The sequence below is a fragment of the Emys orbicularis genome, chromosome 4 (assembly GCF_028017835.1).
Source record: "Emys orbicularis isolate rEmyOrb1 chromosome 4, rEmyOrb1.hap1, whole genome shotgun sequence".
Taxonomy (NCBI): Eukaryota; Metazoa; Chordata; order Testudines; family Emydidae; genus Emys; species Emys orbicularis.
The window spans coordinates 152,130,544-152,144,200 of NC_088686.1; the positions used below are offsets into that span (position 1 = coordinate 152,130,544).

Here is a 13,657-nt window from a genome sequence, read left to right on the forward strand (position 1 = left end):
GTCTATAAGGTGCCACAGGACTCTCTGTCGCTTTTTACAGATCCAGACTAACACGGCTACCCCTCTGATACTTGTTCCCACCCCTAGTTAACCATGCAGCATAGAGGGGAAACTGAGGCACGCACGGTATTCATACAGAACACAGAAAATCCCCACTTTTTCACATGGCTGCATTGAGATCTAAAGTGCCATGGAGCCAAAGGGCCCCGATAGCAGGGAGAGCAGCCCGAGGAAGGTGGGTTGTACTGCTGTGTGTGCCCTCTGCTGGGCAAACCCCAAGAATGTGATGGGGTGGAAGGGCGGGTGCCAGGACCGGACTGGCGTGCTGTGAATCCAGGGCCCTCAGCCTGTGTCTCTGCCCCTCTTTCAGGCAGAAAGAGCGACTCCCACTTCACCTCAGAGGACCTTAAATCTCTGGGCTATCACATCTGTGACACGCTGCTGGATTTCTGTGACCCCGACCACTCCAAGGTGAGAGCTGGCTCCACGCAGCCCTGCTGCAGGGGCTGGGGGTGGGTCGGGTGGGAGTGAACGGGGGCTGCTCAGTGTTTAATTTGTGCCAGGGCTGAGCCCTGGCACTTCTGGGCCTGGCCGTTCATAGCCCCGGCACCTCTGGGCCTGGCAGTTCAGAGCCCCGGCACCTCTGGGCCTGGCAGTTCAGAGCCCCGGCACCTCTGGGCCTGGCAGTTCAGAGCCTCGGTACCTCTGGGCCTGGCAGTTCATAGCCCCGGCACCTCTGGGCTTCCTGCGTCAGTTATGAATGTAAAAAAAAACTGTTTGAGCCCCGGCACCTCTTTCATTACAAATTAAGCCCTGGGCTGCTGTCTGTGGGTCCGAGCACTCGCTGGATTCCACAGTGTCCCATCGGTGGGAAATGGTGTTGAAAGCCCCGAGTGCTGCGCCCAGGGAATTTACACCCACCGGTCCCGCTGCTACTCCCTGGACTCTGTCCCTCATCCCAGCCACCTCCCTGGCATCTTGGTCACCCAGCCTAGGAGCCTGCCAAGACTACAGAGCCCCAACCCCTCCTCAGCTTTCCAGAGCTGCCAGCCACTCCCCTGCCTCGTGCCTGCAGGCTGAGCCACAGAAACATACACAGAGGGTCAGCCCTGAGCATCTTGTGACTGTAGTGATGAGTGGTTGGCTCCCTAGTTGTCCCAGCTCTGGGCATGCTGCAGGCCTGGGGATGTGCTCAGGGCATGAGAGAACACAGACAGGGGTGGGATTACACTGAGAAAAGGGCAGAGGGAGTGCCAGGCATTAGGTCCAGGCACAATGCAGGCTGAGGGACACATGGAGACACTAGGACCTACAGCAGCCATGGGCGCACCAGGGGCGTAGAGACGCAGGCAAAAAAGCAGTGTTATACCAGCCATGGGCACACCATGGGCGTTGGGATGTAGGTGGAGGAGCAGTGTTATACCAGCCATGGGCACACCAGGGGCCTAGGGACGCAGGCGGAGGAGCAGTGTTATACCAGCCATGGGCACACCAGGGGCCTAGGGACGAAGGTGGAGGAGCAGTGTTAAACCAGCCATGGGCACACCAGGGGCATTGGGATGTAGGCGGAGGAGCAGTGTTATACCAGCCATGGGAACACCAGGGGCGTAGGGACGCAGGCAGAGGAGCAGTGTTATACCAGCTGTAGGCACACCAGTGGCATAGGGACACAGGCGGAGGAGCAGTGTTATACCACCAGTAGGCACACCAGGGGTGTAGGGATGTAGGCCGAGGAGCAGTGTTATACCAGCCATGAGCACACCAGGGGCATAGGGAAGCAGGTGGAGGAGCAGTTTTATGCCAGCCGTGGGCACACCAGGGGCGTAGGGTTGCAGGCGGAGGAGCAGTGTTATACCAGCCATGGGCACACCAGGGAAGTAGGGAGGCGGGCAGAAGAGCAGTGTTATACCACCAGTAGGCACACCAGGGGTGTAGGGATGTAGGTCGAGGAGCAGTGTTATACCAGCCATGGGCACACCAGGGGCATAGGGATGCAGGCGGAGGAGCAGTTTTATGCCAGCCCTGGGCACAGCAGGGGCGTAGGGTTGCAGGCGGAGGAGCAGTGTTATGGCAGCCCTGGGCACACCAGGGGCGTTGGGATGCAGGCAGAGAAGCAGTGTTATACCAGCGGTGTGCACACCAGGGGTGTAGGGACGCAGCGAAGATGGCACCTTAACATATGTGTTTGCAATCACTGTGTTCCTTCGTGCACTCTGGAATTACTGTGCATTCCAGGGATGCTAGCGCTCCTCCTGCTGTGCCCTGGCCACTTGCCAGCCTCTGCCAAGGATCACTGTGTTGATGACTATCTGTACTGGACATCCCAGCCATGGGATCTTTGTCAGCTCATGCAAGTATCTGAGCCCTGGCTGCCATGTTCCAGAGTCACTGCGCCTGGGAGCCAGGTTGCCCCTCTGGCCCACACAGTTTGTCAGTACTCAGGGTCTTGCAGGTTTGTTTCCGTTAGGAGGAGAAATGGATACTTCGAGTCGGGGATATTCTAGGTATAATCCTGTTCAGCTGCAAATTATGCAAGCAGAGTCCTGTTCCACTGAGCGCAGCAGGAACAAAGAGCAGCAGGCAGTGTTCTTGCTCAGAAATCCCCCAGGCCTGTCCTCCAGGGGGTGCTCTGTGCCCAAAGAGCTGTGTCTCTGCTTCTACCAGGGCCACGCTCTTGACTGCTTGTCTTGCTGTCTGTGGCTTTTCCTTCTCTTACACACAGCTTGCCATGCCATCCCCTAGCCCATGTGTTTGCAGCCAGCCCTGGGTTGCCCTCAGACCACACAGTTTAACTCTGCCATGTGGCTGAGTGCCTTGGGCAGTGGCTTCTATTGTATTTGTCTCTCTCCATAAAGGGGCTTAATTGCTCCCTCCCTTTAGACTGTGTGCGCTAGAGGGGAGGGGTTTGGCTAAGCAGAGACTCATGGAGTGCTCCCCAAAGGGAAACTCCTTCCAGTGGAGGTGTGTGTGAGCTCTTGCCTCTCTACCCTCAGTTCCTGCAGTGTCTGTCCGAGCTTCAGCAGCAAATCCATCGAAAGCTCAAGGATCTGGGCCGTGGGCAGGACTCAGACGGTGCCTGGAGCGACATCTCCCTGTCAGACATTGAGTCCAGGTACGGCCGCCCTGTCACCCTCCTAGGAGCACCCTCCTGAGCTCTGCCGCCCCAGGGACACCTGGTCCATGGCTGGCCAGGCCCATCTCCGGAGGAGCCTCGGAGGGAGGAGGGTGGGCTGTGCCTGACTGGGTGAAGGCTGGCTGGCCCAATGAAACCCTCTCAGCACCTGGCCCCCCGCCTCTCTGAGCCCAGAGATCCCAGAGCTGTGGGGCTGTGCTCCTGGCCCGCCTCGGGGAACCCCCAAGCGACAGCTGCCCCCAGCTCATTCTGTCCCTAAAGCCCCCGGGCCTTGGCTGCGCCCAGCACTCGGGACCTGCCAGGCAGCGTGAATACAGCAGGAGCCTCCTGGCTCACGGCAGGGAGGAGATTTCTGCTAGCAGGGGGCTCTGAATGCCGCAGACACCGGCAAAGCGAGATCCAGCGGCTGGGAGCTGAAGTGACAAGTCCAGAGGAGAGAGACGGGCCCCTGTTCAGCAGGGAGGGGACTGACCATCGGAACAGCTGGCCTGGGCCGGGGCGAGTCTCCGCCACTTGGCGTCCGTAAATCCAGACTGGATTGGGGTGGCTGGGGGCTCAGCTCAGGGCTCTGGGCTGGCTGCAGGGCTGGCTGGGGGGTGGGGGCTGTCTCTTGCAGGGTGGTCCGAATGGGCCCTTGTGACCTTGGCAGCCAGGAATCTATGCAAACAGCTAAGGGGCTCTCTCTGCCTGGCGCAGCACCAGCGGCTCCAACAGCTCCCAGTCCGACGGCCTCCCTGCTCATTTACTCAGCGTGGCAGAGAAGGTGAGAGCCACGCGGCTGAGGGAGGGATGTAACTATGGGCAGCGCCCAGGGGGCAATGTGAATGTCTGACCCCGGGCCCGGGGCTCATAGACCCCTGGCTGACGCCCCATGCCCAGGCCCCGGAAGTGAGGGTGGCCATTCTCCTGCCAGCGTCCGGCTCCTCAGCTGCCCACCTGCCATTCCAGGAGGGGGCTGCTTAGGGGCGGTGTGACGGCTGGAGGCAGATGGGGTGACGCTCTCTCATGGGAGGGGGCCAGGAGCACGTGGGGTGTGAATGACTGGAAATGGCGGGGCAGCGTAGTCTGGCCGGGCTCCCTGATTCACCGGCGACCCGGGCTGCCCGACTCACCCTTCACCCTCCACAGCGAGAGCTTTGGGAGTTAGGAAACCAGCTGCAGCGCCCAGGGCTGAGCTGGTCCCAGCTGGTGCCTCATTGGGAGCAGCACGGGGAGGGCTGGGGCTGGGTCCGTCAGGGCTGGGGTCTGCTGCGGTTGGCGAATGCTGGAGGGGTGTGTGTTGCTGAAGCACCGGCGGCGAGCTGGGCGCCCCAGGGCCAGGCCTCCTGCAGACGCGGGTAGCGGGATGGGCCGGATGGGGGCCAGCTTTGCAGGTGACGTGTTACCGTGCCTTGGCCTCGGCGTGGGTTTCTTTGGCTCGATTGAGGGCGGTGGGGAACGGTGTGTTTCCTGGGGAGCAGGGCTGTCCCCTGGCGGAGCTGTGCTGAGCGCGGGGTCCTTGCTCACCTCACCAGTTCCAGCAGAAGAAGAAGCGGCTGCGGACGAGGAAGGAGAGGAACGAGCTGCGTCAGAAATACGCCTCGAGCCAGGGGCTGACATGCCAAGACAAGACCCCGGTAAGGAACACGCCAGACGGGGCGCACCACGGGGCTGCCTCCTCCCTGGGACAGCGAGGCAGGGGCCTGCAAAGGGCTCCCAATGGACGAGTCCTCCATGGCAGCGGCTGGCACGACGGGCCGGCTTTGGCTGGCTCTCTGGCTGGTTGAAGGGTGTTGTGGGAGCATTTCTGCATGTGCCCCTGTTCAGCTTCCTGCCCTGCGGGGAGGGAGGAGCAGCCTGCAGGGAGACCAAGGCCTTTCCACATACGCACATCGCAGAGCGACTCATGCCCTGGCCATGTTGGTGGGCTCCATGCCCTGGGGCCCTCCCAGTGCGTGTGGTTCCTCCCTTGGCGAAGCGCCCTGGCTAGTGCTCGCTCTGCCAGCGGCTGGCAGAGGGGCCGTGGGAGGAGAGGGTTGCTTTGCTTGCTTTCGGAAACGCCCCTCTGGGTCTCCTCGCAGGTGGCGGGGGAGAGAAGGTTGGGGAGCCCCACCTGCCGGACCCACCAGCCTGTCAGCGCGGCGGCTCTGTGCACGGAGGACAGCTCTGGCAAACAGGTGCAGTGCAGTTCCCCTCTCCCCCCACTCACAGCCACAGCTCCACTGCTAACAGCACCATCTGCTTGGCCCCACTGCATAGCCAGGGCCAGAGGGTGCCACTGGCGCTGGGCTCCTGGGGACTGCAATGGGGTCTGCTCCTGCGACACCAAGGAAGGGGGCTGGAGAGCGTCTGGCTCCCTGACCCCTGGCAGAGGCTGGAGTCTGAAAGGGCTTCGGGTTCGAGACATTGTAACACTCACTCAGAGCAGGGCTCACCGGGGCAGCGGGGACGGACACACACAAGTGGGGCTCTTCCCTGGCAGCAGGGACAGGGACACACACACACACACACACACACACACACACACACACACACACACACACACACACACACACAGAACAGGGCTCACTCCCTCCAGCAGGGGGCAGCAGAAGGCTCATCCATGCCAGCAGGGGGAAGCAGACATACACACACAAACACTGAAAAAACACTAACACTCTCTTAATTAGTCTCCGCTGCCCGTCACCCCACGCACCCAGATCTGGTGCAGGGCGGTTCAATTTTTGCTCCTTCTTCTTTTAACGTCCCTTCGCCAACTGCCTCTGCCCTGCCTGGCTGAGAGCCGGGCATCCACTGCCATAACCCCGACTCCCCCACGCAAACCGCTTGTTTCTCTCAATCCCCTGTTAGGTGTGCTTTGGGGCCCAAGCTGTCCCGGATCCCATGTTCATACAGCTCCCAGCACAGTGAGGGCTGAGGCCTCCAGCCGTGGCTGAGGTAGCAAGGTTTGACCCCAGTGCCAGAGGCCATGGTGAATGAGGAGGGCGCGGAGGAAGAGCAGCTCCTTCCCAGCTCCCGTCACTGCTGGTTCCCCCCACTGCAGGGCGGAGGGAGGAGTATGTGCCCCTCCCCAGCACGACAGGTCTCCTGTGCGTAGCTACAGGGCTGGAGCAGACCTGCGGCACTGCAGATCAGGGTGCTATTGAAGGAGAATCACTACTATAGAATCGGTGTGTTCCAGCTCATACCGCACAGTAAAGTGCACGGGGATCGGGCGGGAGGCCCAGGGCAAAGGCCAGCTTACCCGCTAGATTCTCATGGCAGATGTGGATTTTACACTGGCCAGAAAGCAGCTGTCAGAGCATCCCGTTCTTGCTAGAAAATGGGGCTGGACTTTCAGAAGAGCTGCACGCTCTGGTGTGTGCCGTCCCTGAGCTCTCTGGAAACCTGGCCGTCTGCGTTGCGTGGGAGAGACAGAGCCCTTCCAGGTGTGGGCCAAGCGGCTTCACTACAAGCAGTGACACAGCTGCCATGTGCACAGGCCTGTGCCTCCTCTCCCGAGCCGGAGCCGTGGCAGGAGGCGTGGAGACAGGCTGACGGTCTCCATGTTTCCCCACACAGGGCAAGACTCCAGAAGCTGGCCTCGTTTCAGATCTGCAGAGGAGAGAACCTAACGCCAGCCAGGAGGAGCAACCAGGTCTGGGTGCAAAGTGGTCTTGGCACACGTCGCATGGTAGAAAGGGTGTGTGTGTATGTGGGTGCGTAATTAGGGAGTAACAGGAGCTGGTCCATAATTAAAGCTGCTACCAAGTTTCCATTATAAACTCAGTTTTGTCACCCCACCTAAAACCCACAAACCAAAGAAATTGCAGGCTTAGAATTGGGAGGCTAGTTCTGGGGCAGAGGTCGAATTTCTCTGCCACATTGGAAGTGAATTGCCCAACCTGCTCCTTAGCTATAAATGCTCCAAAATAGCGTTCTCCACAGCCCCAAAACGCTTCAAACGCTGGTTTGCCGTCCATAGCAATCAAGCCCTGAGAGCAGGAGGAAGATAAAATGTAGCTCCCTTGCCCGGGCTGAGATGCAGTGCGCAGCCCCAGGGTTATTCCATCCAGTCCCCTGATCCAACTCCCATTGGCTTGAGGGCACCAGATGCCTGCTGGAGACCTTAAGGGCCCAGGGTATGTCTACACTATGGAGACTATATTGGCATAGCCCCCGTGTGTAGTTGCAGCCTACGCCAATGGAAGGGGTTTTCCAGTCGCTGTAGGAACTCCAGTTCTTCTTCGAGTGCTTGCTCATGTCAATTCCAATAAGGTGTGTGCGCGCCACATGCACAGTCATCGGAAAGTTTTCCCTTAGCAGCTCCCATTGGGTTGGCTGTGGGGCCCCCTGGAGTGGTACCTTCATGGCACTCAATAAATGACCCACAAATATATTTGCGGACAAATTGGAGAGAGTCCAGCGGAGGGCAACGAAAATGATTAGGGGGCTGGGGCACATGACTTATGGGGAGAGGCTGAGGGAACTGGGGTTATTTAGTCTGCAGAAGAGAAGAGTGTGGGGGGATTTGATAGCAGCATTCAACTACCTGAAAGGGGGGGTTCCAAAGAGGATGGAGCTAGGCTGTTCTCAGTGGTGGCAGATGACAGAACAGGAAGCAATGGTCTCAAGTTGCAGTAGGGGAGGTCTAGGTTGGATATTAGGAAACACTATTTCACTAGGAGGGTAGTGAAGCACTGGAATGGGTTACCTAGGGAGGTGGTGGAATCTCCATCCTTAGAGGTTTTTAAGGTCAGGCTTGACAAAGCCCTGGCTGGGATGATTTAGTTGGGGATTGGTCCTGCTTTGAGCAGGGGGTTGGACTAGATGACCTCCTGAGGTCTCTTCCAACCCTGATATTCTGATTCTATGACCCGCCGACCTGGCCCCTCCTCAGGTCGTTCTTATCGCCAGTGATGGTCGTTGGAACTGTAGTCGCTTGGTTAGCAAGTAGGGTGACCAGATGTCCCGATTTTATAGGGACAGTCCCGATTTTGGGGTCTTTTTCTTATATAGGCTCCTATTACCCCTCACCCCCATCCCGATTTTTCACAGTTGCTGTCTGGTCACCCTATTAGCAAGTGCTTCCCTTAGCGTTCTTTCATATAGTGAGCTTAGCCTTGTTTAGTTGTAGTTAGTCTTAGTTGTTAGTGTATCTATTGTATATAGTGAGGTTTGGGAGCGTGGTTTCCTCAGGCTCTGGGGCATGCCGCGAGCCCACAGCTTTAAACCCTGTGGAACCTGCAGCAAGCCTATGCCAACGAGCGACCCCCTCGACTCGTGTCTGGGGGAGATGCACCAGACAGAAAGGTGCAAGATGTGCAGGGCTTTCCGCCCCAGAACTAAAAACGAGCGAGATTTCCGATTGAAGCAGTTGCTCATGGACTCCGCCCTTCATCCCCAGTCTGCTGCGGATCGCCAGGACCCTGCACCGAGCACGTCCGCAGGGAGTGCCCCGGCATCGGTACATGACACGGTGCTGAGGAAGGACTCTAGTCTAAGAGACCCTCGGCACTGGCACTCTCCGTCACCGCAGGATGCACAGACAACCCGGCTCTGAGAGAGGACCGGCACTGACCCTTGGCACTGGACTGTCGGCACCGGTCCCCGGCACCAGATCCATGACACCAGATTCCTGGTTTCGGTCCCCAGCCTGAGCGTCTCGACACCGGTCCCCTGCATCATCAACTCGGCACAGGTCCCTGGTGCAGTACCATGCAGTGCCACTGTGGTCATCTCAGTCGAGATCTTCGGACTCGTGTGGTGACTCGTACTATTCCCGTCACAGCAGGCACAGATCCGACAAGCGATGGAGGGAGGCACCAATGGTACGGCAACCCCAGTGGCAGCCTCCGGTGCAATGGCCTTTTTGGACTCCCTGGGCTCCTGTTCGGTGGCCTCGGAGCACCGACTACCCAGACAGTCAAGGACCGGCCTACGCCCCGGGGATCTGAGGTGACCTTGGCGCAAGCCCCACAGCCGGCTCAAGTCGCCACCGAGGCAACTCTGAGGCATGACTCATTGCAAGGCCAGGCTACTGTCACCTCGGCTATGGTCACCATAGAGGCCCCAGACGCTGAACAGGAGGAGATCAGGGAGCCAGAGGGTCAGGAGGACCCCGTCTACCTCTCGCCTCCTCATCTTTGTCCCCGGACGAAGCGGTGGTGGGAACTTCAACCTCGGGCCCTCCCCTAGTTGACCACAGGGCCCACCAGGACTTTCTATGAAGGATTGCCCGTAACATGGGGTTACAGGTGGAGGAGGTGGTCGAACCCAAGGACCCCATGGTCGACATCCTTGCTCCAGAGGGACCATCCAGGATAGCTCTGCCACTGATAAAAACTATCCAGAGCAATATTAAGACTCTGTGGTAGACCCCTGCCTCAATCCCGCCCACCGCCAGGGGGATAGAGCGTAAGTAATTTGTTCCCTCCAAGGGGTAGGAGTACCTGTTCTCTCACCTGCAACCATGCTCCCTCATAGTATCGGCAGTGAATGAGAAAGAGAGATGGGGGCAGCAAGGGCTGGCCCCTAAATCCAAGGAGTCTAAAAGGATGGACCTTTTTGGCAGGAAAATCTATGCAACTCTTGGGCCTCCATGTTGAAGTTTAAGTCGCTGATTCCACCAGACTCCAGAGCCAAGTTCTCGACTATCATTGATGAAGGGAAGGCAGTGGCGTGAACCTCCCTCCAGGCTTCATTGGACTCAGCGGACTCGGCTTCCCGCACCCTTTCCTCAGGAGTAGCCATGAGGAGGAGCGCAAGGCTACAGGCGTCTGGGTTGCCCCCGGAGCTGCAGCAAACCCTGCAGGACCTACCATTCGAAGGCACAGGGTTGTTTTCGGAGCAAACAGACTCCAAGCTGCACAGTCTAAAAGACTCACGGGCGACTATGAAGTCATTGGGTATGCACACCCTGGCAATCCTGTTGTATGCCTTTCCCCCGATCCCTCTTGTGCACAAAGCACTTCTCAAGTTCCGCAGGGACAGAGCGGAGGTAATTCTGGTGGCCCAGCATGGCCCTGACAACACTGGTACACCATGCTCCTGGAGCTGTCAGTGGACACTCCGATGGAGTTACCACTGCATTCCGATCTGATCACTCAGGACCACGGTTGCCTTCACCACCTGGATCTCCAGTCCCTCCATCTCATGGCCTGGAAGCTTCATGGTTTAACCCCATGGAGTTTCTGTTTTCAGAATCAGTAAGGGAGATCCTACTTGGCAGTAGGATACCATCTACTAGGGCCACATATCTAGCTAAGTGGAAAAGTTTCACTTGCTGGTGTGCCCAGCAGCGTACACCTCCACTACTGGCATCTGTATTACTCATTCTAGAGTACCTTCTGTACCTGAAACAACAAGCACTGGCAGCATCATCCATCAAAGTATATCTCGCTGCTATCTCCGCTTTCCACCCAGGAGCATCCGGCCGATCCGTATTTGCTAACCCCATGGTAGGCTGTTTCCTCAAGGGTTGGGATGCCTACATCCTCAGATCAGACAGCCTGTCCCAGCGTGGGACCTCAGTCTTGTCCTCTCCAAATTAATGGGGCTCCCTTTTGAGTCAATAGCGACTTGCGCCTTTCTCTATCGTGAAAGGTGGCCTTCCTGGTGGCCATCACATCAGCTAGGAGGGTGTCAGAGCTAAAGGCCCTTACTTCCGTTCCACCCTACACGGTCTTCCACAAGGATAAGGTGCAACTCAGGCCTCATCCAGCCTTTCTTCCCAAGGTAGTGTCACTCTTTCATACTAGCCAAGACATTTTCCTACCTGTCTTCTATCCTAAGCCTCATGCCAGTAATCAAGAGCAGAGGCTACACTCATTGGATGTTCGGCGAGCGCTAGCATTCTACATCGAGTGCACTAAGCCGTTCAGGAAGTCGAACCAGCTGTTCATGGCGGTAGCAGACCGGATTAAAGGACTCCCGGTCTCATCTCAAAGAATATCTTCCTGGATCACGTCCTGCATCCGCATGTGCTACAAGCTGGCCAAGGGCCCAGCCCTGGCTCTTACGGCACGCTCCACGAGGGCACAGGCCTCGTCAGCGGCGTTCCTGGCCCAGGTCCCAATACAAGAAATGTGCAGGGCAGCAACGTGGTCCTCGGTGCACACGTTTACCTCTCACTTTGCTATCACCCAACAGGCCAGAGATGATGCAGCATTCGGCAGAGCGGTGCTCCTATCAGCGATTCCTTAACTCCGACCCCACCTCCGGGGTAGAGCTTGGGAGTCACCTGATTGGAATCGACAAGCACTCGAAGCACTCGAAGAAGAAAAAACAGTTACTCACCTTCTCGTAACTGTTCTTCAAGATGTGTTGTTCACGTCCATTCCAATATCCACCCTCCTTCCCCACTGTCGCAGTAGTCGGCAAGAAGGAACTGAGGAGGCATCGGGTCGGCAGGGTCATATATTGAGCGCCCCTCTCCATGGATCACCACCTTGTAGTGGTGGAGAGGCTTGCGTGTCTCAATGATCCCAAGAGCGATGCTGCCTGGAGTCATGTACTCCCTTAGGGTCACCCATGGCAGAATGGTCAAGGGTGAGGTTCCAGACAAAGTGTGATCCAAGAAGTCACTAACAGCAGAGCAGACGGAAGATAACTGCACAATGGAGGTGAAACTGTTGTGTAATGTTACAATGGCTGTGAAGGTGCATGAAGGCTGCAGCAGATAGAGGATGTCCAATCGTCATGGTGTCCATGCCATTGGTTTCAAGTCCTCTATCTGTCAAGGATAGTGTGGTGACTGTTGTGCACCAGTCTCCCCACTTTAAAAGAAGTCCCACACAGGCATCTTCCAGTTTTTGGGAAAATAACATTTGCATAAGTCTAAAGTCCGGTGGCAATCGGCGACGGAAACAGGACAGTGAAATCCAGAAGTTCCTAGTCACAGACTGACACACAGGCAGTGAGTGTGTGGTACAGTCATCTTGCTCGAGGATTGAGGGGGGTCGAGCATCTCAGCAGCTGCACCCGCAACTGAGCAGTCCTTTTTAGAATCCACTCTGCTTACCCCGCATGGGGAGGGGTTAGAAAAAGTACCCTAAAAATTGTCTTGCCTCTGTTTTTCCTGCCCGGATAGCCACATCCAGCAGGATCACCACCTCAGTGGTCGAAAATGAAGGAAACTTTTCAACTTTGGAACTTGGAACGTACGTACCCTGATGGACAACTCAAACAGCGACTGACCAGAGCGATGTACGGCCATTATTGCTCGTGAATTGAGTCGGTTTAGCATCCATATTGCTGCTTTGTCTGAAACTAGAAGAGCTGATGAAGGACAGGTGAAGGAGGAGAAAGGAGGATACACCTCCTTCTGGAAGGGAAAATCTATAGATGAACCCTGAAATAATGGAGTGGGCTTTGCTATAAAGAACAAGCTCGTAAGGTGCCTCTCTGAGGTACCAGTTGGCATCAATGAGCGGTTTATGACACTCCGATTGAGGCTCACCACAAATCAACAGACAACTATTGTGAGTGCCTATGCACCAAAACTGGATGCCGATGAGAATGTAAAGGAAGATTTTTATTCTCAGTTGGAAACCATTTTATCTGAGACCCCTACAGAAGACAAGATCATCCTTCTGGGGGATTTCAGTGCACATGTTGGACGAGACTCAGACCTGTGGAAGGGAACAATCGGGAAAGAAGGAGTTGGCAAAAGCAATTCAAATGGAATTCTGCTCCTGACCAAGTGTGCTGAACATGAACTTATTATGAACACTCTTTTCCAACAAAAGGAAAAGTTCAAAACATCTTGGAGATACCCACAGTCAAAGCCCTGGCATCTCCTTGACTACGTCCTAGTTCGTGCCCAAGATCGTAGTGATGTACTTCTCACAAGAGCAATGACAAGTGCTGATGACTGTTGGACTGATCATCGCCTTATTCGATCCACAATGAAAATTAAGATCGCTCCCAAATGGAGGCTGCAAAAGAAGCAGGTCAGGTGCAAGGTGACGGTTCAAGATTTGAAGGACCCTATTAAGCGTGACCACTTCCAAGTAGTCTTAGAAGAAAAGCTCCCATCAGAGTTTCCGGGAGAAACTGAGGAACATTGGAGCCAGTTGAAAGCAGTAATCATCAGTGCCTGTGAGGAAACCATAGGCTACCAAACCAGAAAACATCAGGACTGGTTTGACGAGAATGATGTAGAAATTGAGCAACTCATCAATGAGAAGAGAATGGCATTTTGTGCTTGGCAGAACGACATACATTGTAATATAAAGAGAGAAGCCCATGCCAAGGCGAGGGCAGAAGTCCAACGTAAAACCAGAGAACTTAAGAACAAATGGTGGACTGAGAAAGCGCAAGAACTCCAACATCTCGCAGACATCCACAATACATGTGGTTTCTTTAGTCACCAAGGCTGTTTATGGGCCAATTTGTCACGGTCTGAATCCTCTTTGCTCTAAGGATGGAACCACATGTCTGAAGGACAACGAAGCCATCAATTCTCGCTGGAAAGAACATTTTGAAGATCTCCCTAACCGTAATTCTATGGTTGCAGATGAAGTCCTTGAGCAAATCCCTCAATGACCATTTAGGGATGAGCTC

The 13,657-nt window shown here is 56.1% G+C and overlaps 1 protein-coding gene across 1 annotated transcript in view; it reads left to right on the plus strand.

The window, feature by feature from the left end:
* Positions 1-13,657, plus strand: part of AGBL2 (AGBL carboxypeptidase 2) — a 50,580-nt gene that overhangs the window by 24,094 nt on the left and 12,829 nt on the right. The window contains exons 11-16 of the mRNA XM_065403441.1: positions 371-471; positions 2,994-3,112; positions 3,830-3,896; positions 4,648-4,749; positions 5,194-5,289; positions 6,674-6,749. Of these exons, the coding sequence (XP_065259513.1) occupies positions 371-471; positions 2,994-3,112; positions 3,830-3,896; positions 4,648-4,749; positions 5,194-5,289; positions 6,674-6,749 (561 nt within the window). The remainder of the gene's footprint in view (positions 1-370; positions 472-2,993; positions 3,113-3,829; positions 3,897-4,647; positions 4,750-5,193; positions 5,290-6,673; positions 6,750-13,657) is intronic.